Source organism: Lepisosteus oculatus, chromosome 29 (assembly GCF_040954835.1).
Source record: "Lepisosteus oculatus isolate fLepOcu1 chromosome 29, fLepOcu1.hap2, whole genome shotgun sequence".
NCBI lineage: Eukaryota > Metazoa > Chordata > Actinopteri > Semionotiformes > Lepisosteidae > Lepisosteus > Lepisosteus oculatus.
Window position 1 is genome coordinate 8540659 of NC_090724.1, and position 22066 is coordinate 8562724.

The window sequence follows — 22066 nt, forward strand, 5'->3', positions numbered from 1 at the left end:
CCGAGAAAACCGCCTTCTCTTTGTGGGCAGGAGGCTGACTTTCCCCTCCCCTCCTCTCTCGGTCTCACCCCCCCCCCCCCCGCCCTCCTCTCTTGGTAGCGGCCGGGTCGAACTGGGGTTTTTTTCTCCTGACGCCGGTTCAAGATGGCGGCGGCGCTCCTGGAGGGACGGAGTCGCTCGAACTGATAAAGAGGAGAAAAAAAAAGAAAGAGAGAGAGAGACCGAGGGGAGAGGAAAAAATTTGAAAAAAAAATCGTCCGCCTTCCTCCCTCCTCCTCCTCCCCTTTCCCGCCTACTCGGAGTTTCTTCCTCTCTTTCCCGCTGCCGATATTTCTGTGAAAATGTTCGGTTTCTAACGCCGGAGGAGAGCGGAGGTGATGGGAGAGAGGCTGGAACTGAAGCTGAAGTCGCCGGTGGGAGCCGAGGCGGCGGGCTACCCGTGGCCGTTACCCATATACGTGAGTGCCGCTGGCCTAAATCCTCTGTTTGTGCGGGTTTCGCCCCCTGCGGGGATCCCGGCTCCGCCGTGTCCGTGCGGCGCCTCGCCTCGCCTGGCCTCGCCTGGCAGGCCGGCGGGCTGCGCTCCGGCTGGGTCGGGTCATTGTTGTTGCTGTCGCTCTCGCCGTCCTCCCGTCCCGTCCCCGTCGACGGGCCGGCGCGTCCAAAAAAAAAAAACCCGCAGACTCTCACAACCGGGTACTGGGGTTTTCAAAACAGAAAAAAACAACAACAGCAGCACATGAGGACGGACCCCCTTCGTGCGGGCTTGTGACTGGGATGAGGAGTCTTTCCAAACTTTCTGCCTTTCCGGGAGAGGAGATGGCGCACGGCGGCAGGTCGGGGGCTCTCTCCGGGCTGCGCTGGGCTGTAGCAGGGGGGGGGTCCCCCTCTTTCCCTCTGTTTTAGGGGGTCCCGTGCGCTGCCCCGTGTCCCCCGGGTGGTGGGGGGGCAGCCTTTGCGTTTGTGTGTCTTGGAGTTTGTTCTTGGAGTTGGGACTCGGGGTTCCATGCCCGCTTAGCTGCTCGATTGCTTTGTCTTGGCTGTAGCGTACCCCCTCTTTCCCCCCCTAAGCCCCCCAGAAAGCTGGTTTAGCGACGTCTGTGGATGTCATATAATCACAGGCGACTGGGGCCCTCGGGGACGTCTTATTTAGACCAGATCTGTCTGGTGTCTGACTGGTTCTGCCTGCAGTAGTATTTCAGCGGCTGGGGGGTCGTCGTCTCGGTTATTTTCTGTTTTTGCATGTTTTATTTTTTTAAAAGGGAGGGCTGGTCGTTAGGGGTGCGATTTCAGTCTCTGGTTTTGCTGCACCGTGTTTAGAATGCTGCATTTGCGTCGGAACATGAAAGCTCAGACAGAACTAATTGATACACGTTTCGCGAAGCAATCTTGACAGCTGGCTAGTTGGTACAGTTTAGCTGGGTGCCGTACGGAAAACGACATAGTGACTTACATGAGGTGTTTTAATACGTGTTAGTATTTTTAAGATGTAGGACAGACGCATAAGGTCACCGGCTGCCTTAAATCCGTGATGCATCGCAGAGGTATTTAGCATGAATTTACAAGCAGATGTTTAGACTAATCAAATCTCGTCGTTCTCAACGCGACAGTCGAAACTGGCGCTTTCCCCATTTCAAATAAAGTCACGGATCCGATTTTGTGCTGGTGGTCTCCAAGTGGGCGTTGAACGAGAGTCCAGTGTTTTGGGATACGTGCTCGTGTCCCGAGTGGAGAGCCCCTGGGGGGCGGGACGCTTGGACTGAGCTGCTGGGATAGAAAGAGCACCGGTGTTAAAAATACGGAGCTGGCGCCGATCCGCCCCCCCCCGAGATCCGGTCAGCCTGTCGTGTGTGCCGGCCGTCAAGGGTCACTTCAGGTAGCGAGTGAAACGGCAGGATTGACGCGACTCCCAGCGGCCGCCTCCCACAGTGCGCCTGACCTAGTTCCGGGATGAATTCTCCGACTCGCATCGCTCTGATCTGTCGTCATGACGTCATGCTGTCCCGAACGCGCGTTGAAGTGAAACGTGCGGCGTTGCTGAAGGGCTCCGTGCGCTGGATTTCATCCTAAGGGAACTCCCTGCTCGTCCTCGTCGGGAGCGGTGTGCTCCTTGTGCAAGCTGGCCCTCCCCGCTCTTAAGAAAAGAATCACTGTGCAATTCAGGCTCGAGTTAAAGAAAGCACAGTATTGACGCGAAGCATTACAACAGAAGTCTGCTGGGATCTATGAATGGGCGAGTTCCTGCTCCAGTTTAGGAATAGGGAGACGGCAGCGTGCAGGTGCGCGCCTGTCCAAGGCCAAGCATACCACTGCCACAACTGGGAATGTGCAGACCATGTGTGTTGCTCCTGCAGGAAAGAATATGGCGCAGCTTGTGTTTAATCTTCATATCATTACTGTCTGAGGACACGCAGGAATAGCAACGCCCCCCCCGGACAGTGTAAGAATTAAACAGAACGCTTCTCTGCTGTCCTGAGGTGTAGTAGATGACAGGGAGGCTTGAAAAGCACGTTGGGAGTTGACATAAACTTGTTTTGCTAACATACGAACAGAGTTTCACTTCCCCCGCCTGTGGTGCGGTGTGACGAGATAAGACAATGGGGTAAACATTTGTCTCCGCTTGTGCAACAGCAGAGCTGGTCGACCAGGCGTCAGAGGGGTGTGTCTGGGAGTGGATGTGCGCAGGCTGTGGAGGTGGAGGCTGGGCAGCTGAGAGCTCTGCGTGAGGTGACACCGCTCGGGGGCGTCTGGCTGCCCTTATCAGATTGGAGGGTGGTCTGAACGGAGGCGTGGATGAGGGAGTGAATACAAAAACAATCGGAGAGAGACGAGAAGGCTGTGGTTTTTTGACAGTACTCTGAGGCTGTTTCCGTTATCTTTTTTTCTAAGAACTTCGGTATAAAGAAGCGTGCTAAAAAAAATCTGTAGCGTCAAAGAAAAAACCCTGAATGTGGTTTTAGAAGGAAAATAGTCGTGACTTAATCACCTGTGTACGTTTTTTGTGTGCGCGTTTTGATCGGAGAGATTGCTTTTATTCTGCCGATTTCAGAGAAAGCTGATGACGAATGCTGGTTTCCCTGGAATACCCAACCATCTGGAAAACTGGTCTTGCGTGCCGATGGGGGTGTCTCAGCACCTGTGGCTGCTAAGGGCTGAGTCACCAATGGGCTGTTAAATATGGACATGGTTTCTGGGGATTAAACTAGGTAACCTGCGTTTTCCTCTTGACAGAGCTCCCAGTAATGTGGGTTATAGTCAGCCTTGTCTACTGTCAGCTCTCCTGCTCCCTCTCAAGGAGAGGACAAGCTGTCCTATTGCTCAGCAGTTCATTCCAGGCCAGGGTTTACCTGCTACCTGTTTTTGTACAGGCTCCAGGATCAGGTGCTGGTCATGTCAGGCCTGCTCTCGCTTTTGAGCAGACTTTCATAGACCGGACATGGAGGTGAAAGTTATCTATGGCTTCGTAACATTTCTCTCGAGCTTCAGCCTCTTCTGTGGAATGAGATGTTCAGAGACCCCACGGCCTGTGAAGGCGGATTTCAGACGCGCTCAGTCCGGCCTGAATTTCCACTCCACTTTTTATCTTTGCTTCTCTGCTTCACCCTGCTGTTCAGCTGAGCTACTGGTGCAGAAAGGCTTCTCCCCTAAGGTGGTGGATGAAGTCACTCTCTCCTGTATATGAAAGGCCACTGTACTAATAACCGCATTCATGTTACAATTGATCCAAGAGCTGGTATCTCTCGGTGCCTCGAGCAGCTGTGCTCGGGGGGATCCGGTGTTGTTTCCGCCTGGTGTACGGTTGTGGTCTGGATCTGCATTTTTTGTCCTGTGCAAGCACAGAGCCACCTACACTGCCAGCACTGGCCTCCATAAGCTTGGCGCCTTCAGCCAGTGCATGCTAGCTGCAATTGCGCATGTTTACCGAGTTTCAGCCGAATGCGTCACTATCTGTATTTGCAGCTAAGTTGCCTGGCTGCCTTGACAAGGCTTCTTATCAAAGATATAAACCTGGCAGCTCCCTTTTAAAGTCGGGGGGTTTGTATGCTTCTTTTTAAAGTCGGGAAGTGGTTAATGCTCTTTACATGCATCGATGCTGCTGAATGCACAGTATTTGCATTTGAGCTTCAGCAATGCAGTCAGTAAAATTCTGGAGCTGGTGTAACCTGACATGGATCCAACTCCTGTGCACCACGAGTCTTGTTTAGTCTTTCCTGTTTTTTTTTTCTAAACAGGCAATTTTCTTCCTTTCAATTCCACAACTCAAGACAGATGTACTCAAATCTTTGACTCATGGTGTTTCCTCAGTCCTGGAATAGTCGCGGTGTCTGTGGGTGTAGCTGCGCTGCGCAGGTCTCTGTGACCCTCCTGCACGAACAATAGTCGGACTGGGAGGGGGTCATAGGGGGGACCACGGCCTCTGTCTTTGTGATCTGCAAATGGTCCCCCTGAGAGTGGGCTGGTCAGTGACCACAGTCCTTTTTAATGCACACCCATTATAAAAAAAAAAGATTACTTTTTGACCCAGTTTGAATTTGCTGATTTTAGTTCAGTCGTCCAACAGTCCTGGGAGAGGTTACCGTGTGTAAGTGTATGAAAGTACCACTAATGTGTTCACTTTAATATACAGCTTGACTGTACATGGCCACTGTCTGCACAGAGAGAGGATAGACACATTCACAGAGAAACCAACTCCAGACACCCTGTCTCTCTCTCTCTCTCTCTCTCTCTCTCTCTCTCTCTCAGACACACGCACTCCTCATCTGTCTCATTAAATCATCCCAAACTGCTTCCATATGAAGAACACCTCTGAGCTCTGGAAAGAGGCGCACTGTGTGTGCGTGCGTTTGCCTCGTGTACCTCTGTGTAAATACAGAGCTCAGTCATGTATACTTTCACATTGTGCTGTTGACTGAACTGGATAGATTAGCGCGGTCGATCGTCAACCCACTTGCGTGTGGGACACCCACACACTCTCCCCCATACCCCACACCGTAAACACCCTGACTCAGACTCTCACACGCCCTCAGATCCACATGCTACGCACAACACTTGCCGACTCCAACACAAACAGACGTCTCTGCCAAGAACCGGCAGGAAAAACAGCCCTTTCCAAAACCTCCGGCCTGAGTGAAAACATTCCCCGCACACCCCAGAAAGAGTCCTGCTGGTATCGCTCAGGCGTGACTCGGTGAACACGCAGCACAGACCGGTGACTGATTCAAAAACAAAGAGGAAACGAAACGGCTCATCAGTGTAACTTCCATCCTACAATTAGACTAACAGGGGGTTGAATGAGACTCAGAAAGGACATTCAGGGAGGCGGGGAGCTGACACATTTCTCGTTGTTTATGTAACAGACGTGCTCTTGTTAGTCACTTGTTCTTGTGAGTAATGTGAGTAATGTGGAGTGAAGGGGCGCGATCTTGCTCATCTCTGTACTCCCCTGCCGGTGACTCAGTCTGGGGCAAAAGATGAGCAAGAGAACGGTAGTAAGAGAGGGACAGCGTGTTCGCCTGAGTCACTTCCGTGCAGTTTTTTTGGGTTTTGCTGCGCTTCCCCCCTGCAGCTGGTCGGAGGGAGGCAGAGCTCTCTGATCCCGCCCGCTCGCTCGCTCGCTGGGGGCTATTTTTAGCCGTGCCGCGCGTGCCCCGGCACGCCGTCTGTGCGTGAGCCGGCCCGGCGCGCCTCGCCGTCGCGCTCGCTCCCGGCGGGGACGGGCGCGCCCGCGGGTTTGTTTACACGGCGGCCCGCGTGAGGTGGGCAAGCCCGTGTTTTAAAAGAGAGTTTTTAATATAAAATTGAAAGTTGTGCGTGTGTACCTTATTCCCTTTCGAGTTTGGGTATATATATATGTGAATGTATACGTGCGCTTTCGGTTAGCGTGAAATACAGCGTCCTTTACTCCCAAAAGCAGGCGCTTCAAGCCAAAAAAAAAAGTTAAAATGAAACACGGCGCCTGACTTTTATTAGCTTTGTGGGGAATGGCAGAGAAAATCAAGATAACTTCACCCAGGCAGTGAAATTGTGTACTTTACCACAACGTGACGGGAACACAAGGGTTACAGGGGTGGAAAACAGGAAACTGTCTCATTCTATGAGTGGAGAGACCTGAGCCGCTTGCCTCGCAGGCGCCCCGGTGGGATGGGAACCAGGAACTGGGTCAGTAGGTCAGGGAGGCGAATGGCTAGAATTCCTGAATTCCTCTGTTCGAGTGCAGAGGGATTAGTCACTCCGGCAGCACTGCGCTCTCAATCCAAATCCAAAACACCACAGTGCTGCCAGCACAGAGCGCGCACGCCGCTGCCCTGGCGACAGAGCCCAGAGGAGTCAATAATCAACTTTATTTTATATAGCGCCTTTAAAGGTGGCTCCTGCAAGCGCTTTACAGAATGACAACAGCAACAATTACAAATGAACAATAAGAAATCCACAAGATAAACACGATGAGAATACACAGAGGAGACAGTAGATGGTGGTACTAAATCTAATAGACGCAGAGGGATTCTTCCTTCTTCAGTCCCCGAATCGGTTTGAATAAACGTCTACTGGCTTGACCCTTGAACAGCCCGGCGTGTGTTTTTTGTCAGCAGTCACTTGCTGGAGATCTCTCTCTCTCTCTCTCTCTCTCTCGGGTGGTCTTGCCTACAGGCTGAAAACACACTTGCCTGTTGGCACAAACAGGAGTGTGCTGGCAGGGGTTCTGACAGTCTGGTTGGAGTGGCAGTGAGCTATCTGTAGTTCAGTTGACTCCTTAATCCAAGGAAACTTACCTTCCGTAATTTACATACAGTGGTACATTTTAAAACTGCCAGGTAACAATGTAAATGCTATACGGTGTAATGCTTTATGCAGTGGTCTAAAATCTGCAGTCTACAGTGCAAAAGAGGGAAGCTGTACTATTGCGTGGAATTTGCATGATCTTCTCATGTTCACATGGGGTTTCTGCTGGTTTGCTTGGCTCTTCTCAGATGTCCCCTGCAGTGGACTTGTGTGCCCTCAGTCCAGTCTTGTGCTCTGTCCTGCCAGGAGAGGCTCTGGCTTGGTGCCGCCTTTACTGGGATGAGCAGCTTTCTGCTGATGAGAACCTGAGCTTGGAAAGCGAGGAGGCAGGTTGGTCTGAAATGCTGACCAGAGGACAGGCACGGCTGTCCCTCTCTGCAGGTCTACAGGCAGGTGTGATGTGCTCTTCTGTCGAGATATTTGTCTTCAGCTTCTTAACTCCATTTTGTCTCTCTTTCTTCTTACAGGATAAACACCATGATGCTGCTCATGAAATTATTGAAACAATTCGGTAAGAACTAAAATCAGTTTTATTCTCTTATCCCTATACCCTACCACCACCTACAACCACAGTGTTAATAAGTGCATTGGGCATTTTCATCTGCTTTCTGACCACCATTTAAAACCATTGCTTTCATAGAATATTTTAAAAATACCTCCAACCTCAAATACAGTAATCCTAATGGAGTGGGATGCTCTTAAGTGCACAGTTTTAACTCACCAGAGCAGGTGTTGAAGATTATCCTTATCTTTTGCTCATTCAAAGGTGGGTGTGTGAGGAGATTCCAGACCTGAAGCTGGCCATGGAGAACTATGTACTGATTGACTATGACACCAAAAGGTGAGAGCGAACCATTTTCAGCATGGGGTCAGGGATCAAAGGGCAGCAGGTCGTGCAGTCCACATTGCTTTAGATGATGGTAGTGGGTAGGGCTGGGCGATATGACCTCAAATCAGTATCACAATAATTTCACATTTTTACCTCTTAATGATAAATTAACAATTTTTTAAACCCTTGAATTTATATGATTACATGATATGCTGAAAGCTCATGTTTTAAATATGCAAAACGATTAAAGCCACAGACACTTCATCTTATCTCAGTGTCTTACAAATAATTTTAAGGACATAATTCATGGAAACACAGTAACTTTTAATGAACGTTAATTGAACATTTAAACATTGCATTTATGAAAAATATAGAACTTTGAATATTTATCAAATGCAGACTAAATCTAAATGTCTCGCATCTTATAAATTTTCAATATAAATTATCTCATTCCTTCTGCGTGAATGTTTTGCACATTGAGTGGCATTAGTAAATGCTTGCGTTAGAGACAGCTGTTTGGGGGAATCACTTCGGCCCTGAGTGCGCTTGTCAGTCTCTCTCGTGCACTCTTCATATGGTTGTTTCAAGTGATGAAACAAAATTCTCATGTTACGTTTGGGCACAGAAAATGGTTTTCCGACAGTTTACATCTGACTTCTCTTTGTTTACTATCCTGTTTGCTGAAGCCAAAATGTGACCAAACCATGGACACGGAATCTTTTTTAGATACCAGCTCGTCTTCGTTTGTACTCGAGTCCTCCCTGCCTGACTGGGGTTCAGCATGAGCGCTCGTGTTGCCTCATGCCCGGCACGCGTCTTTGTTTTTCGAATGAAGAGCAAGGGGTGGACGAGGCAGAAGCATGTGACTGGATTTGACGACTGGGTGTTGCTGTTTTTTAAGGCTTTCCCCACTGCGTGCTCATGAAAGGGTTTCAGGGTTTGTCTCACAGTGAGTATTTTTATTTATCTAACAATGTGTCGGTGTTGCTTTCTCTGTTGCAGTTTTGAGAGCATGCAGAGGCTGTGTGACAAGTACAACAGGGCGATCGACAGCATCCATCAGCTGGTGAGTAGAAATAATGAAACTGCTTAACTGCCTAACAAGCCTAACAAGAGTCCAGTAACTTGAATAGGTGAGATTAAAGTGATCTGGACAGCGTGCACTCAAATCTGAAACATCAGTCCCTTGCAAGTCTTAGTATTTCATGTAATCTGTCTCTCACTACTATAGCAACAGTGTTAACAGAGTGGTTAAGGGTGGGTTTAAGGTTTGGCTGGAGTGATGCTCCCATGGAATGACCTGGAAGTACTAGGTATTCCTGAGCTCTTTTCTGACCACTTTCTTGAAGCTGACCGGAAGGAAAATATAGCAGTGAGTGCTCAGGGTGTGTAGTGATTATAAAGTGTGGACGATGGAAGAAATGGCCTAGAAACTGCGGTGTGCAGTACAAATGAAATACTGTCAGCTGTACAGCTGTCTCAGGTGCTCGTGTGGCTGTGTGTTTGCAGTGGAAGGGCACCACCCAGCCCATGAAGTTGAACACTCGCCCCTCCAACGGCCTGCTGAGGCACATCCTGCAGCAGGTGTACAACCACTCCGTCACCGACCCCGAGAAGCTCAACAACTACGAGCCCTTTTCGCCCGAGGTGTACGGGGAGACCTCCTTCGACCTGGTGGCGCAGATCATCGACGAGATGGAGATGATGGAGGAAGACACCTTTGTGGACCTCGGCAGTGGTCAGCAGCCGCTCTCTTGCCGCGTTATTCCTTTGAGATCAGTGGATCACCTCCTATCTGTTATCTGCTTTGGGGACCTTTTGAAATAAAAAGCTCCATATGCATAGTAGAGTAGTTTATTGCCACATGTACACTGGAATTCTTAATCGCACTGATCTCTTGGGACATGGACAGGACAGCAGACAACACCACAACGTGGACAGCACATTACAAACATAATAAATAACAGGAATAATTATCATTATTATAAATCATAATAAATGTTGTGGACAATAAATATGTGGTGGTTAGAGAGAAAAAATCATGGTAGACCATGCAAAAAGTCTGTAGTGCAGACGTGTATCGAGCCTGAGGCTTTGCAGCTCATTGTTGAGGATGCATGAATGTGCGGAGTTATCTGAATTGGAAGGACCTATCCTTGTTATTGGTGTGTCAGTAATAAGAGGAGGCGGATTGCGTTGGCTGGTTCAGATTGACTGATTGGAACGGGCTCCTCTTTGGCTCACAGGTGTGGGACAGGTGGTGCTGCAGGTTGCCGCGGCGACGAACTGCAAACACTTCTATGGTGTGGAGAAGGCGGACATCCCAGCAAGTTACGCCGAGGTGAGGCTCCCCCCCCCCCCCCCCCGAACCCCACTCCCCTCCCAACCGACCCAGGAGAGTCTCCCGTTGCCCGATTATTTTATTTACTGATCCTTACAAAGGTAAAGTTAGTTATGGTGCGTGTTCGCCACCTCCGGGCTGGACCGCGAGGAGTCGGGGTCGTAAACGGGCGCGAAACCAGAAGCAGGCGTGTGTAGAGAAGAGGGGAGCCGCAGGCTCGGGGGGTCAGCGTGATGAGGAAGCGGTGGGGTGACCAGCCGCCCTGTGCTTGTTTCTGCAGTCGATGGACAAGGAGTTCAAGAAGTGGATGAGGTGGTACGGGAAGAAGCATGGCGAGTACACGGTGAGTGGGCCGGCCCGGGTCGCTGGAAGCTCCTGGTGTCGCCGCCATCATGGCGCCGACCAGTAGCGCTCAATCCGATCTCTCCCCGACCTGGACAGAAATCCCCCCCCACCCCCTCCACAAAATTAACGGGTGGGGGGGCTGGAATGAATAATGAGTACCCCCTCCCCCCCCCCAGGCCTACGAGTGAGTAACAGGGCCGCGTGAGTCCTGGCCTCCCTTAAGTTAAGTGACACATTAGGCCAGCTGGGGCCTCACAGTTCTGCTCAGGGATCAGTAGCACTGTGTGTGCAAAGCTGGTCTAATGCACCAAGAGAAGTCTGGGGGAACAAACAGGAGGAGTCTAGGTTAAAGATTTCCTTGGAATGCTGTGGATAACGTGGATTAGATTTTAACTCTCATGGAAGGGGAATGGCCAAATTAGGGTGTGTAGAAAGAGAAAGCTGATTAAGACGCTTGTTGATCTGGCAGGGTGTCTGCAGGGGGGCACTGTAGGCTGTGTTGGTTTTGTCTGTCAAACGGGTTCTTATTTTTATTACAACTGTGAAATATTTTAGAATTAAATCAGCTATGGTTTATTAAAAATTAATTTGCCATTATATGCAGAACAAATAATATTAATTTCTTTTTGGATGATCATAAATGTATAGGGTGAAGACTTAAACTGTGGTCTTACTTATTGAAATCAAATAACAGGCTCATAAAAGTCTGTTATGTATAATAATGAAAATAATCCAATCCAGGCGGTACTGCAAGGTAGGCAAAGATACTTTTTTCTGTTGCACATTGATTTAAATGAACATTTGTCTCCACTTCTTTTTCTCTTAAAACACCATAATTACATTTCTACAACTGCAGATCCTTTAAGGTATAAAATGTCAGCATTTCTTTCCCCGTCTTATGACCATTTTTGGTCAGCAGATAGTGTTTTGTCTATTTCGAGTTGCAGCATTATGAAGAGAACTGGGAATTGATGTGTAAAAGCTGATCTGGAGAAACTCCAACTTCCAGCCTGGGCTGGAATCAACTTAAACTTCAACACAATACCCAAGACTGACAGCCCTCAGTTCTGACTCATTCTGGAACCCTGCATTGGTCTAACCTACCCCTGTCTGTTTCCCAGCTGGAGAGAGGGGACTTCTTGTCTGAGGAGTGGAAGGAGAGAATAGCAAACACAAGGTAAAGCTGTGAGGAGGCCACCCGTCCCAGACAGAGAGCTGACAGCAGCAACCGCCACGGGCATGGCCACTCTCTGACAGTGCTCCTCTCCAGCCCTTGCTGGCCGTACACTCTTCAGACTACTCGCCACAGATCCTAGCTGCCACATTTAATACTTAATAGCATAATTGGAGCACATTAACACTGTTCAATTGTCCAGGCCTCTGTGGACTCCCTAATGCACTGGCATCCTGCATCCAGTTCAATTTAGCTGACGCGCGCATACAGCCACAGCATGCACTCGCACCCACGGTCAGATGTGCCCGCAAGCTCAAAAACGGAAGTGTGCACACGCAGTTAGGCACCCGTTCTCCTTTTTCCTTCCTCTGTGTTTGATCTGTTTTCTCTGAAGTGCTGCCTTTCTGTGTAATAATCCACGTGTTGTCTTGCAGTGTGATATTTGTGAATAACTTTGCCTTTGGTCCCGAGGTGGATCACCAGCTGAAGGAACGTTTTGCTAACATGAAGGAAGGTAGGTGCAGGCTTCTGAGAAACCGCGCAGTGCCATGCAGCTGTCCCTCAGATCTTTAATGATTTCAAGCACATGGTAAACACAGTCTTGTGTAATAACGTCTAATAAGTATTTACAAGAGAGAGTAAAGATCAGAGTCTAAGTCATTTGGGTGATGTATTGTTTCTGATTTAATGAGAGCTTTCTTATAGGAAATAATGAGAAGGACCTGAAAATATGTATCTTACAAAGGGCTCTTAAATAAAATATGAAAATCTAAATCTGTTGTATACGTGCTTCTCAAAGCTGAATATCAACCTCCTGTCTGCGTTTCCCGTCTTGTACCTGTTTCCCCAGGTGGCAAAATCGTATCCTCAAAACCTTTTGCACCTCTAAACTTCCGAATAAACAGCCGAAACTTGAGTGGTAAGTGGAAAGCACTCTTTTTTGTTGTTGTTTTGCGCGTCACTGGTGTTAGTATCTCTTATCGGCAGCAGTGCTGCCGTTGTTCAGGTTTAATTGATGAGTTGTCAGGGATAGGAGGTGTCGCTCGCTTCTCTCTGCGTTCTGCTTGCCGAGGGGAAAGCAGATGCACTGCGACGCTGCATTGACAGTAATCTTTTCCTTTGCTTTGTTTCCCCCCCACAAAAATGATTCCGTTTTTTTTCTTTGTCCTCCGTGCCCTCCCCTGCAGATATTGGCACAATAATGAGAGTGGTAGAGCTGTCGCCACTGAGAGGCTCTGTGTCCTGGACTGGGAAGCCAGTTTCTTACTACCTGCATACGATAGACCGCACCATAGTGAGTATTGCCTGCTGCGCTGCTCCCAGCAGGCCCAGACACCAGGGGGCGCGAACTGGACACACCCTTGGCTCCAGTGATGACCTCCAGTGTTAGGAGGCTGACTCTGAAAAAGTATTCCATTACTGAATACCTGTTCCATTATTTTTGTGTAACCTCACCTGTTACTTCACTCCAAGTCAAAAACCTAATTGGGTTACTTTTGAAATATTGATTAAATACAGCAGTAGCTAAAAATGTGAGACGTAATGTACATATATTATGTCGTGCAATTACTGATACATGACACTGAAGTTGGACTTCAGGTTATGGTCGTATCAAAGTGCAACAATTTTAATATTTTATACTTTCTTTTGCTTTTGATCATGTGTTAGCAAACAAGGAGACACTCTATTTTGATTTACTGATATTTGAGGTTTAGCTAGATTACATTCAAGAAAACCTAACGGTGAAGTATCCTTCCCAAATTATATTAAGTTCTCACAGTTATTTTTGTGATGCAAAGAATGTACCCAGCTGTCTTAACCAACAAGGAAGTATCAAAGCCCGGGAAAAAAAAAACGGATCTTTCCATTGCACATTACAAGAGCAGCACTCTGCTAGTTGGTCCGTCTGCTGCAGGTTTCTTTCTTTCACCCAGTGGAGACGAGCCATCAGGCACTGGGTTTGTGACTTCTGCTCACTGGTGGGGGTGCCCAGGTCTTTGTATGGTATTAGTTCAAGTCCTGAGGTGTACAGAATGATCCTACGCAGGTATGTCTGGCTGTGCAACTAGGGGTTCTGCAGTCTGGACATGAATGAGCGTTTTTCTGACCTTATGATCCAAAAGGTTGATTAGATGGGTTGAAAAACATCTCTGTCTAGTGTATAAACTTATTTTTAACAATATCTGAGGACTGTTTGTTGAGAGAAACTTTTAGACTCTCTTTCAGCTTCCTGCCTTATTTACTGTGGACTGCCTCAGCCAGTCCCACTGAAATATGATGAGTACACCAACAGGTTCCAGAGCATGTTTTATTCATTTTGCATTTATTGATGTTGACGTGTACTGTATTATGTTATATTACAATGTGCCCTGACTGAAATATGAAAATACAGAATGCAGGTTGGACCTTGCTACCTGCTGCTGCTCTTTCCTCGGTTAATCTGGGACTTTTCTCTGTTTTCATTGTAGCTTGAAAACTATTTTTCTAGTCTCAAAAATCCTAAACTCAGGGTAAGTGCCGCATTCCTCACCTTCCGCATTACTCACAACATTCCTCTCGTTGATAATCGCCTGCTTTCTGAATTTCTGAAAGCACCGAGGGCTTATTTCACTGGCTTATTTCAATTGAAGTAGCTTGAGCCTGACTGTATTTTGTGTTTTAGTCCTTATTGATATGATTTTACTATTGATAGTCAGAGTATCTGCAGTAACACATTTGCCAGAATAGAAATAATGCAGGCTTGAACTTTGGGAAAGCGGGTCAGGCTCATGTATAAATCGACTGTTTTGAATGTGTGTCCATCAGTGTCCCCCCATGTCTCCTGTAGGCATGAAGTAGTGGTGCAGAAAGGCAGCTGATCATCTGCCCTTCAGTGATCCGCCACCAGCTCAGCCTGGGGGTTGTGTTTGGGGGTGGAGGGTGGAGAATGGGGGGTTGCAAAGGTGTGGCGGACTGTCTGTCTCTGAGGCCGATTGCTCCTGCTGTGTTTCAGGAGGAACAGGAGGCAGCTCGACGACGTCAGCAGAAAGAGTCCAAGGACAGCAAGAGCAACACCACCACCCCAACCAAGGCACAAGAACATAAGGTACCGGCACGCCTCCGCAGGGCCTCTGCCCCACCTGTGCTGTAGTTAGCTTTTATTTTCCAGCAGCATGCCTTCTTTAAAAGGCAAACTAGGGGTCTCCATGATTCTGGAGAGCCCCAGTCCTGCAGGATTTGCATGCCCCCATTAAAATGACTATTTCTAAATGTATAGATCAAATCCATTGTAATCAATTAAACGGCAATTTATTGAGTTAAGAGAACATGTAAGACTAAAATCCTTGAGTGTTTTAGCCCTTAAGTACTCCAGTCCTGTTAGTTGAACAGATTACTTGCTTGATTCATTAATAGCTTACAGGCGACTGTTGAAGCTGTCCGGTAAGACTAACTGAACTGGGGCTCTCCAGGGCAAGGGTGGCCCTTATTGCATGTTTACTGGAACCCAGTTTAGCAAACTATTCACAGCCTACCTACCTGCGTGTGTTTGAAAAAATTATATAGAATTAAAACAAACACTGTAATTGTGACTGTGTGCTGCGTACAGCTTCATCTGCAACTGCGTACAGAAATCTGCCACTGTGTAATCACATCAGCCTGGAGACAGCTGGAGCAGCATGCCAGTTAGACAGGCTTAGGAGTAAGTGAACAGCATCACCTGTCCAGTGTGCTTGGGGGTTGGATGCTGCTGTGCTCAGCAGCTGAGGTGTCGAGTGAAAGGGAGTTCAGGCCTTGTGATGTGATTATCAGATGGTTATTATTGGTCTGGCTCTGTTCAGCTGCTGTTCCCGGCTCCTCACTCTGTCCCTTTCTCTCCCTCTCCCGTCTTCGGCCCCAGGACTCCGGCGGGGAGGACGAGAAGCAGGGGGTGGTGCCGCTGGCGAAGGCGTCCCCGTCGCGCCCGCGCCGCGCCCGGCTCATGGGGAAGGGCCGCAAGCTGGGCGGCAGGAAGCGCGGGCGCCCGAAGAAGACGCTCGCCGCCGCCGAGCGCAAGAGCAAGAAGACCCAGAGCGCCCTGGAGCTGCTGCACGCCAAGACCGTCTCCCACTCCACAGCGCCCCCTCAGGGTGAGGCGGGCCGAGCCGTAACTCAGCCAGTTCGCTAGACTGCCAGCTGCTAGGGCCAGCGAGTCTCCCGCAGACTTGTAAACAGGTGTTGCTACCAGACATGAAGAGTTAGACATTTACGTTATGATGCTTAATGAATCGGGAGAAATGCTTGCTTCAGTTTCAGGGTGTGGATTCTTTGCGTGCAAATATAGCAGTGCGATTGGTGTCCGAGTCTTTGTTCAGCATGTGCTTAGTATCTGTGTGAATTGTGCTGATTTGTTTGTAGAGTATGGATGACCAGGAGACCTTCAGAGTTTTCTCTTGCACCGCAGACTGATGTTTTATTTAAATTACTTGATGTGAAACTCGCAATCACAACCCCCATACAATAAGCAGAGTTTAATTTTTTCTCAGGCTTTCGGACTATCCTGCTCTGTCTTTATAAAGGTGGTTAATTGTGGCTTCTTAACATTGCAGATGCATACAAGTCACCTCAAAGCCCCTTCTATCAGCTACCTCCCAAAGTGCAGCACTATGCGTCTGGGCAGCTACTCCTGGGCCCCACTCCCCCTGCCCTGCAGCAGCTACTGGGTGAGTCTCTGCTGGCCTCTGTGCGCGTCAGCGTGCACGTGCAGGTGTCTCGTGCTGGCCTCCAAGCGCGTCAGCGTGCACGTACAGGTGTATCCAGCTGACCTCTGAGCGCGTCAGCGTGCACCTGCAGGTGTATCGCAGAGGCCTTCGGGTCCGAGAGCACCAGGAGGTCCGCCGCAAGAATCGGCTTTAATAATGGGAACAAGGGGAGGCAGAAATCTGTGCTAAAAATGAATTGATAGGTGAAGAAAAAAGAAAATGCTACTTAACGTGTGCGGGTGTGTGTGTGTGATGTGTTACAGATAGCATCAAGGTGCAGTATCTACAGTTTATGGCCTACATGAAGACACCCCAGTACCGCACTAATCTCCAGCAAGTCCTGGAACAGGAGAAGGTAAAATCTCAAATTTGCCTCTCGGAAAATAGTAATGCGACACTGTTTATTGCCTTTTCTCTCTCGAATCTCCAGTCCCACCTTTTCTCTTAGTAAGAACAATGTTTTGCATGTAGCTGCTGTGATTCTCATTTGTTCTTCTCTCTGTCAATCCATATAGAGACGGTTGTAGATTATTTACCAGTCTGATTCATTGTTTAATTCTTTCTCACACAGAGTCCATCCCTTCCTCACTCTCCCTAGGTCAGGCAGAAAAACCAGCAAGAAACTTAACCAGTAATTTGTTCCTCTTTTTATAGTGAGATGTTTAGGTGTCGTCATCACTGCATTTTTGTTCTCCCCTCCCCCCTCCTCTCTCACACCATCCTCCCTCCCTCTGTCTCCTCCAGCTCAGGCACAGTGAGCTGTCTGGCCGTGCAGAGCAGCTGTACAGCCTGTGTCAGTCTCAAAAGGACAAGATCAAAGGGCTGTTCCACAGCAAACTGGAGGAGGTGAGAAACCCTTGCACCTGTCACCCTGGAGGAAAAGAGAATCTTTTTAAAAATGAATACTTATTAAAGCTTCCTGGTGCAGTAGGCAGTACATGTAGAGAAACTGTTCAAAAACACTTTGTCGAGGCGTGTAATATTAAATGTACTAGTGGTACAATGTGCATGTAAGGCCTTATATAAAGATTGTATACAGTTTTGGTCGCCATGTCATAGAAAAGATAGTGTGGCTCTGGAATTGGTCTGGAGAAGAGCAGCCAGGTGTATCCTGGGGCTTAACAGAATGTCCTGCACTGACAGACTAAAGCAACAGAGCCTTTTCAGTCTTGAGCTGAAGATTATGAGGGGATCTGATAAAGATGCACAAAAACCTCAAATAGCATTGACAAAGGCACCACAGCAGACGTGTGCAGAATGAACACTGCAACACAAGCCAGTTTGGCCTTATGTCCTCTATATGGGTGTGTATTTAAAGCCAAGAACAAGAAGGTACTTCTGTATCTGAAGGGTTGTGGGAGGGCGGAAGAAGCTAATCGGCCATGTTGCTGGCTTCTTTTCACAAAATGACTACCTAACAGGCTAGAGGGGCCAGATTCCTTCCTCTCTGGTTTGTCACCATTCTTGTGAGAATCCCAATAAGCACATCCAGACCGTAATTCCCAGGCCTGTAGAAGAAGGAGCTCTTCCTGATAAGTGCATTGACATACTCACAGTGACATGCAGGCACCGACATAACATCTAACCATCTGTCTTTCTCCTCTCCTCCTGTCCTGTCCTATTTTTTCTTCTTCCTCCCCTCCACCCCTTCAGCTGGGAGTGAAGGCCCTGACCCTGGACGACCTGGTCCAGGCTCAGAAGGAGATCTCTGCTCACAACCGGCAGCTGAAGGAGCAGACCAAGCAGCTGGAGAGAGATACGGCCGAGCTGAGGGACCACAGCCTGCTGCTGGTGAGACACTGCAGGACTCCCTGCCCTCTACACACCCTATACACCTCTCTACCTTGCATGTACCTGACTTGCAGCCCCTACGCCTTCCTTTCTTCTCCACTACCTTCTTGAACACCTGGTATTTAAGAAGGATTAAGTGCTGCATGAGTGCTTTTTGATCTTAGGGGGTGAAAGCACTGTATAAATTTTGTTTGTTTGTTTGTTTGTTTGTTTGTTTGTTTGTTTGTTTGTTTGTTTGTTTGTTTGTTTGTTTGTTTGTTTGTTTGTTTGTTTGTTTGTTTGTTTGTTTGTTTGTTTGTTTGTTTGTGCCCTTTTCTTACACCTGCTATTATGGAAAATATCTTCGGTCCCCTAATTGCCTGGAGCCACTTGTGTGGCAAATGGGACCTTAATGTAGACATGCTAGAGGCCTCTTTACACATCCTGTACACTTACTTGCCTCTTCAGAAACATTTGCTTTGTGGTTCACCTGCATTACTTATATGCTTTGACTATGTACATACCTGTTCCCCCTTACGTACCTTGTACTTCTGTTCCATGCACAGTCTTGCTTTCCTTTAAATTGCTTTCTAAACCCTTTGTCCTTCAACTTTATTTCCTTATATCCCTTTACAGCTCATATGTACCTGATGCCCCCTTTGCTTGCTTTTGAGCGTGACTTTGTCTTTAAGTTTCTTTTGCACTCTTCTGTGCACCACAGCACACTTGAGGTGGTGCTGGCCGTGATTTAATCTGGCTTTCCCGTGTCTCTCCGTGCTGCAGCTGAAGTCTCGCTGTGAGGAGCTGAAACTTGACTGGGGCTCCCTGTGCCTGGAGAGCCTCCTGAAGGAGAAGCAGAGCCTGCGCAGCCAGATCTCGGAGAAGCAGCGGCACTGCCTGGAGCTGCAGGTAAGAGTGCACTCTTGTCCAGTCTTCGCTTTAAAAACGCTTCGGGCAACATTGCTTCCTATGGAACTTACGGGGCAGTTTTGATATCTTCAGCTACTTTGATTTATGGAAACCTGCCTTAGATGTACATTTCAAAGCCCCAAAAGATAGACAAACGTCTTTAAGTGAAAATCTCAGTTACAGAAGATATTAGTGTTTTTTTTTTAGGAAGTGTTCCCTGCAAACCCTCCTTCTGTTGGGGTAATAATGCCCCCTGGTGCTTTTTTTTTCCAGATCAGCATTGTGGAGCTGGAGAAGAGCCAGAGACAGCAGGAGTTGCTGCAGCTCAAATCTTACAATCCCTGCGATGACGCCCTATACCGCTCAAAGGGTCCCCCCAGCCTAGATCCCAGGCCTCCCCTCGATCCCGAGGTGCCCAAGTTGGCCCTGGGGGTCCCTGGGGTGGTCAATGGCCTGAGTCCCGAGCTGTCTATCAACGGGACCTCCTCGCCCTGCTTTGAAAGGGGGGGAGGGAAGGCTGAGCTGATGTCCCGCTACCTTCCCTCACCTCCTGACCAAGACATTGTGCCCCCGACTCCTGATGCCCGCCAAAGGCAGGGCTACTCGCTGCCCGACTACACCCGGTTCTCGCCCGCCAAGATCGCCCTGCGGAGACACCTCAACCAGGACCCCATCTTAGGCCCCACCCGCGGCCCTGGCGCTATGCTGTACAGGTCAGTCGGGATTGGATCAGTCCATGTGTCAATCTGTCTCAGGCAGGCCGTTCCGCTAGACAGTCTTTTTATACGTAGGTAAAGACATTAAAAATGTCTTGTGTTTTGTCTTACAGTAGTAATAGCCTTTTCAGCTGTACGTAAAACCTGCAAGTCATTCCTGTAGAAAGACTGGGGTGTGTTACTGGGATCTGTCTGTGCGTCCTTGCTCAGAATCTTGCTCAATGACCTTTTCTTTTTTCTTTTCCTCCACAGAGGGGACAATGGAAAGGAGGGGATTGTCTCACCTCCCACCCTCGGGGCCAAACAGGGCCAGATTTGCCCCTCTCCAGTTTTACTAGAAACGCAACACAACTCGATGCCCAAAACTGCTGACAAGGTAAATCCTGCCACTCTTGCCAAGCTCACGCCTTCCCCTTACGGTCTGTCATGTGTCCTTCTCTCTTCCTGCTTGTTCCTCTGTTTTTAAAGGACAGGAATGTGCAGTGGTTATGAGAGCTTGTTTCATTTCTGCCGCCTGCAGGTGGCTAAGGAGAAGAGCCCTTCGGTCCCAGGAGACACCATCACCAGCCTGCCCATCAGTATCCCCCTCAGCACAGTGCACCCCAGCAAGCTCCCCGTTAGCATCCCCCTCGCCAGCGTGGTGCTGCCCAGCCGTGCCGAGAGACTGGTGAGTGTGTCCGTTCCCCCCTCCAGGCCGGACCCAGCGGACCTGCGAACTGCTTCGGAGCCCGGTGCTGTGTTGACTTGGCGTCAACTGACCCCATTTGTCCCATTTTCTTTGGTCTTTTCCAGCGGAGCACCCCCAGTCCGGTGTCTCATGCCTTGCAGGACAAAGCAGGTCAGAATGGGAGCAAGGCAGTCCCCACGCCTACCTCAGGTACCGTATCCAGCAGCCCCCTCACTCCTAACTGTTTCATACAGATGTTTTTAGAAGTGACTCTGTTTCATTTGCTGTATCACACAGTTGTTACAAAGTAGTTTCAGAGCCGCTCCCAATTTTCAGTTCCAGATTTCCAAGTACTTCTCGGTACTTTATTTCTCAGACCGGTTATTAAATCTCGGTAACAAAAATTAATTGATGCTGTAGAAAATTGTTACAGATTTCGAGTCAAGCACAAAATTGTGAAAGTACTGTAAGTCGCCATGTTGTTGCAAAGCCCTGGTCTGGCCACGAGCAGGAGCAAGAGTTCACAAGAATTGTGATGCGAGGTGGCCCTTTCTGCTCACTGCATTTCTGTACTGTGATGTACGAGCGAATAAGTACAAGTTGTGCAGCAGGCATTTCACTACAGAAACAAGTTAGCAAGAAAGTAGTAGTTGTTGGCAAGATTGTTTCGGAAGCCGAGGGCAATATTTCTATTGGATTAAGAGATGTATTCGCAAGCCTGCTTGTTTACAGTGCAACAGCTGCAACATGTTGTTGGGAAATTTTGTTGCCTCGTCCTGAATTGCATAACATGGCATGTGCAAACCTGGAAATGTTTTCTATTTTGTAATGTAAACTGGAGTTTTTACAAGTTACCATGTGCACTTTGCTTTCATTGTAGTTCGAAATGCAAGCATCGATGCTGATTATTTCTAACCCCAAAACATGAAAATAGCTCTGCAGTTCCCCTTTATTTTGCAACAAGCATGATCAGCCTTGTCCTGCAGGGGCTTTTGTTCTCCTGGTTTTGCACAAATCTTAAGCTGATAAGTGCAAGATGTTGTGGATCGTTATTTTAATACCACGGGGTGGAAATGACATTCAAAAGTGCCCTGTGGAGCTTCCTCTCCAGGAGGAGGCTTGCAGTTGTAGCTGGTGTGCTCAGTCTCCACCCTCTCCACCCGCAGGGTTCTCCTCTGGCTCGCTCATGACGAATGGCAGCTCACACTCTCTGGATCAGGACTCTGGGGACTCGCCCTCCCCCCCGTACAGCGCCCCCCTCCTGGGCACACAGGGCCGCGGCTCGGGGCACAGCCCCCCCCTCGGCACAGGAGGGGTACTGCAGTATGCGGACGGGCCTCCCAGAATCACCCCGGAGCTGGGGTCGGGGGGGAGGCAGGCGGGATCGGACTCCGAACCGCCGGAAGGCGAACCGAAGCGCCGCATCTTCTTCTCCTCCTCTTCCTCCTCCTCGTCGTCCTCCTCGTCCTCCTCTTCCTCGGGGGGCTCAGGATCCAGGCTGCATGCCAGCTCCTCCAAACAAAACCAGCATCACCACAGCGGTCACCACCACCACCACCACCACAACCACCACCACTCCTCCGGGTGCCACGCCCAGGACAGCCGCAAGCGGGGGAGGAGGAAGCGGAACTCCACCGCGGCCCTCTGCGCGGGGGGATCCCCGAAAAGGAGGTCCTTCCCAGGGCTGGGCAGCCACTCCTCAGGGTCCCCCCTCAACATCAACTCCATGGTGAGCCAGGCCACTGCCTGCTTGAGCACCAGTTACGGGAAAAACAGTACTTCACACGTCTTGTGCTCTGTATCATCAATATTAAAAA

General features: G+C 49.0%; 1 protein-coding gene across 4 annotated transcripts in view; it reads left to right on the forward strand.

The window, feature by feature from the left end:
- The first annotated feature begins 89 nt into the window (after positions 1 to 89).
- Positions 90 to 22066, forward strand: part of dot1l (DOT1-like histone H3K79 methyltransferase) — a 39575-nt gene continuing 17598 nt past the window's right edge. Inside the window, exons 1-25 of one of the 4 annotated variants that reach the window (XM_069185936.1) lie at positions 369 to 458; positions 6969 to 7110; positions 7248 to 7291; positions 7547 to 7621; positions 8612 to 8675; positions 9119 to 9347; positions 9856 to 9950; positions 10231 to 10293; positions 11417 to 11472; positions 11904 to 11983; positions 12320 to 12388; positions 12657 to 12763; positions 13938 to 13979; positions 14462 to 14554; positions 15347 to 15575; positions 16035 to 16148; positions 16451 to 16542; positions 16932 to 17033; positions 17841 to 17978; positions 18741 to 18866; positions 19140 to 19579; positions 19835 to 19958; positions 20103 to 20249; positions 20375 to 20459; positions 21416 to 21978. In XM_069185936.1, coding sequence (XP_069042037.1) covers positions 7584 to 7621; positions 8612 to 8675; positions 9119 to 9347; positions 9856 to 9950; positions 10231 to 10293; positions 11417 to 11472; positions 11904 to 11983; positions 12320 to 12388; positions 12657 to 12763; positions 13938 to 13979; positions 14462 to 14554; positions 15347 to 15575; positions 16035 to 16148; positions 16451 to 16542; positions 16932 to 17033; positions 17841 to 17978; positions 18741 to 18866; positions 19140 to 19579; positions 19835 to 19958; positions 20103 to 20249; positions 20375 to 20459; positions 21416 to 21978 — 3096 coding nt within the window. In that variant the 5' untranslated portion in view covers positions 369 to 458; positions 6969 to 7110; positions 7248 to 7291; positions 7547 to 7583. Of the gene's footprint in view, positions 459 to 6968; positions 7111 to 7247; positions 7292 to 7546; positions 7622 to 8611; positions 8676 to 9118; positions 9348 to 9855; positions 9951 to 10230; positions 10294 to 11416; positions 11473 to 11903; positions 11984 to 12319; positions 12389 to 12656; positions 12764 to 13937; positions 13980 to 14461; positions 14555 to 15346; positions 15576 to 16034; positions 16149 to 16450; positions 16543 to 16931; positions 17034 to 17840; positions 17979 to 18740; positions 18867 to 19139; positions 19580 to 19834; positions 19959 to 20102; positions 20250 to 20374; positions 20460 to 21415; positions 21979 to 22066 lie in introns of those variants that run through there. The other 3 variants (XM_069185935.1, XM_015365396.2, XM_069185937.1) reach the window with 3 other exon arrangements.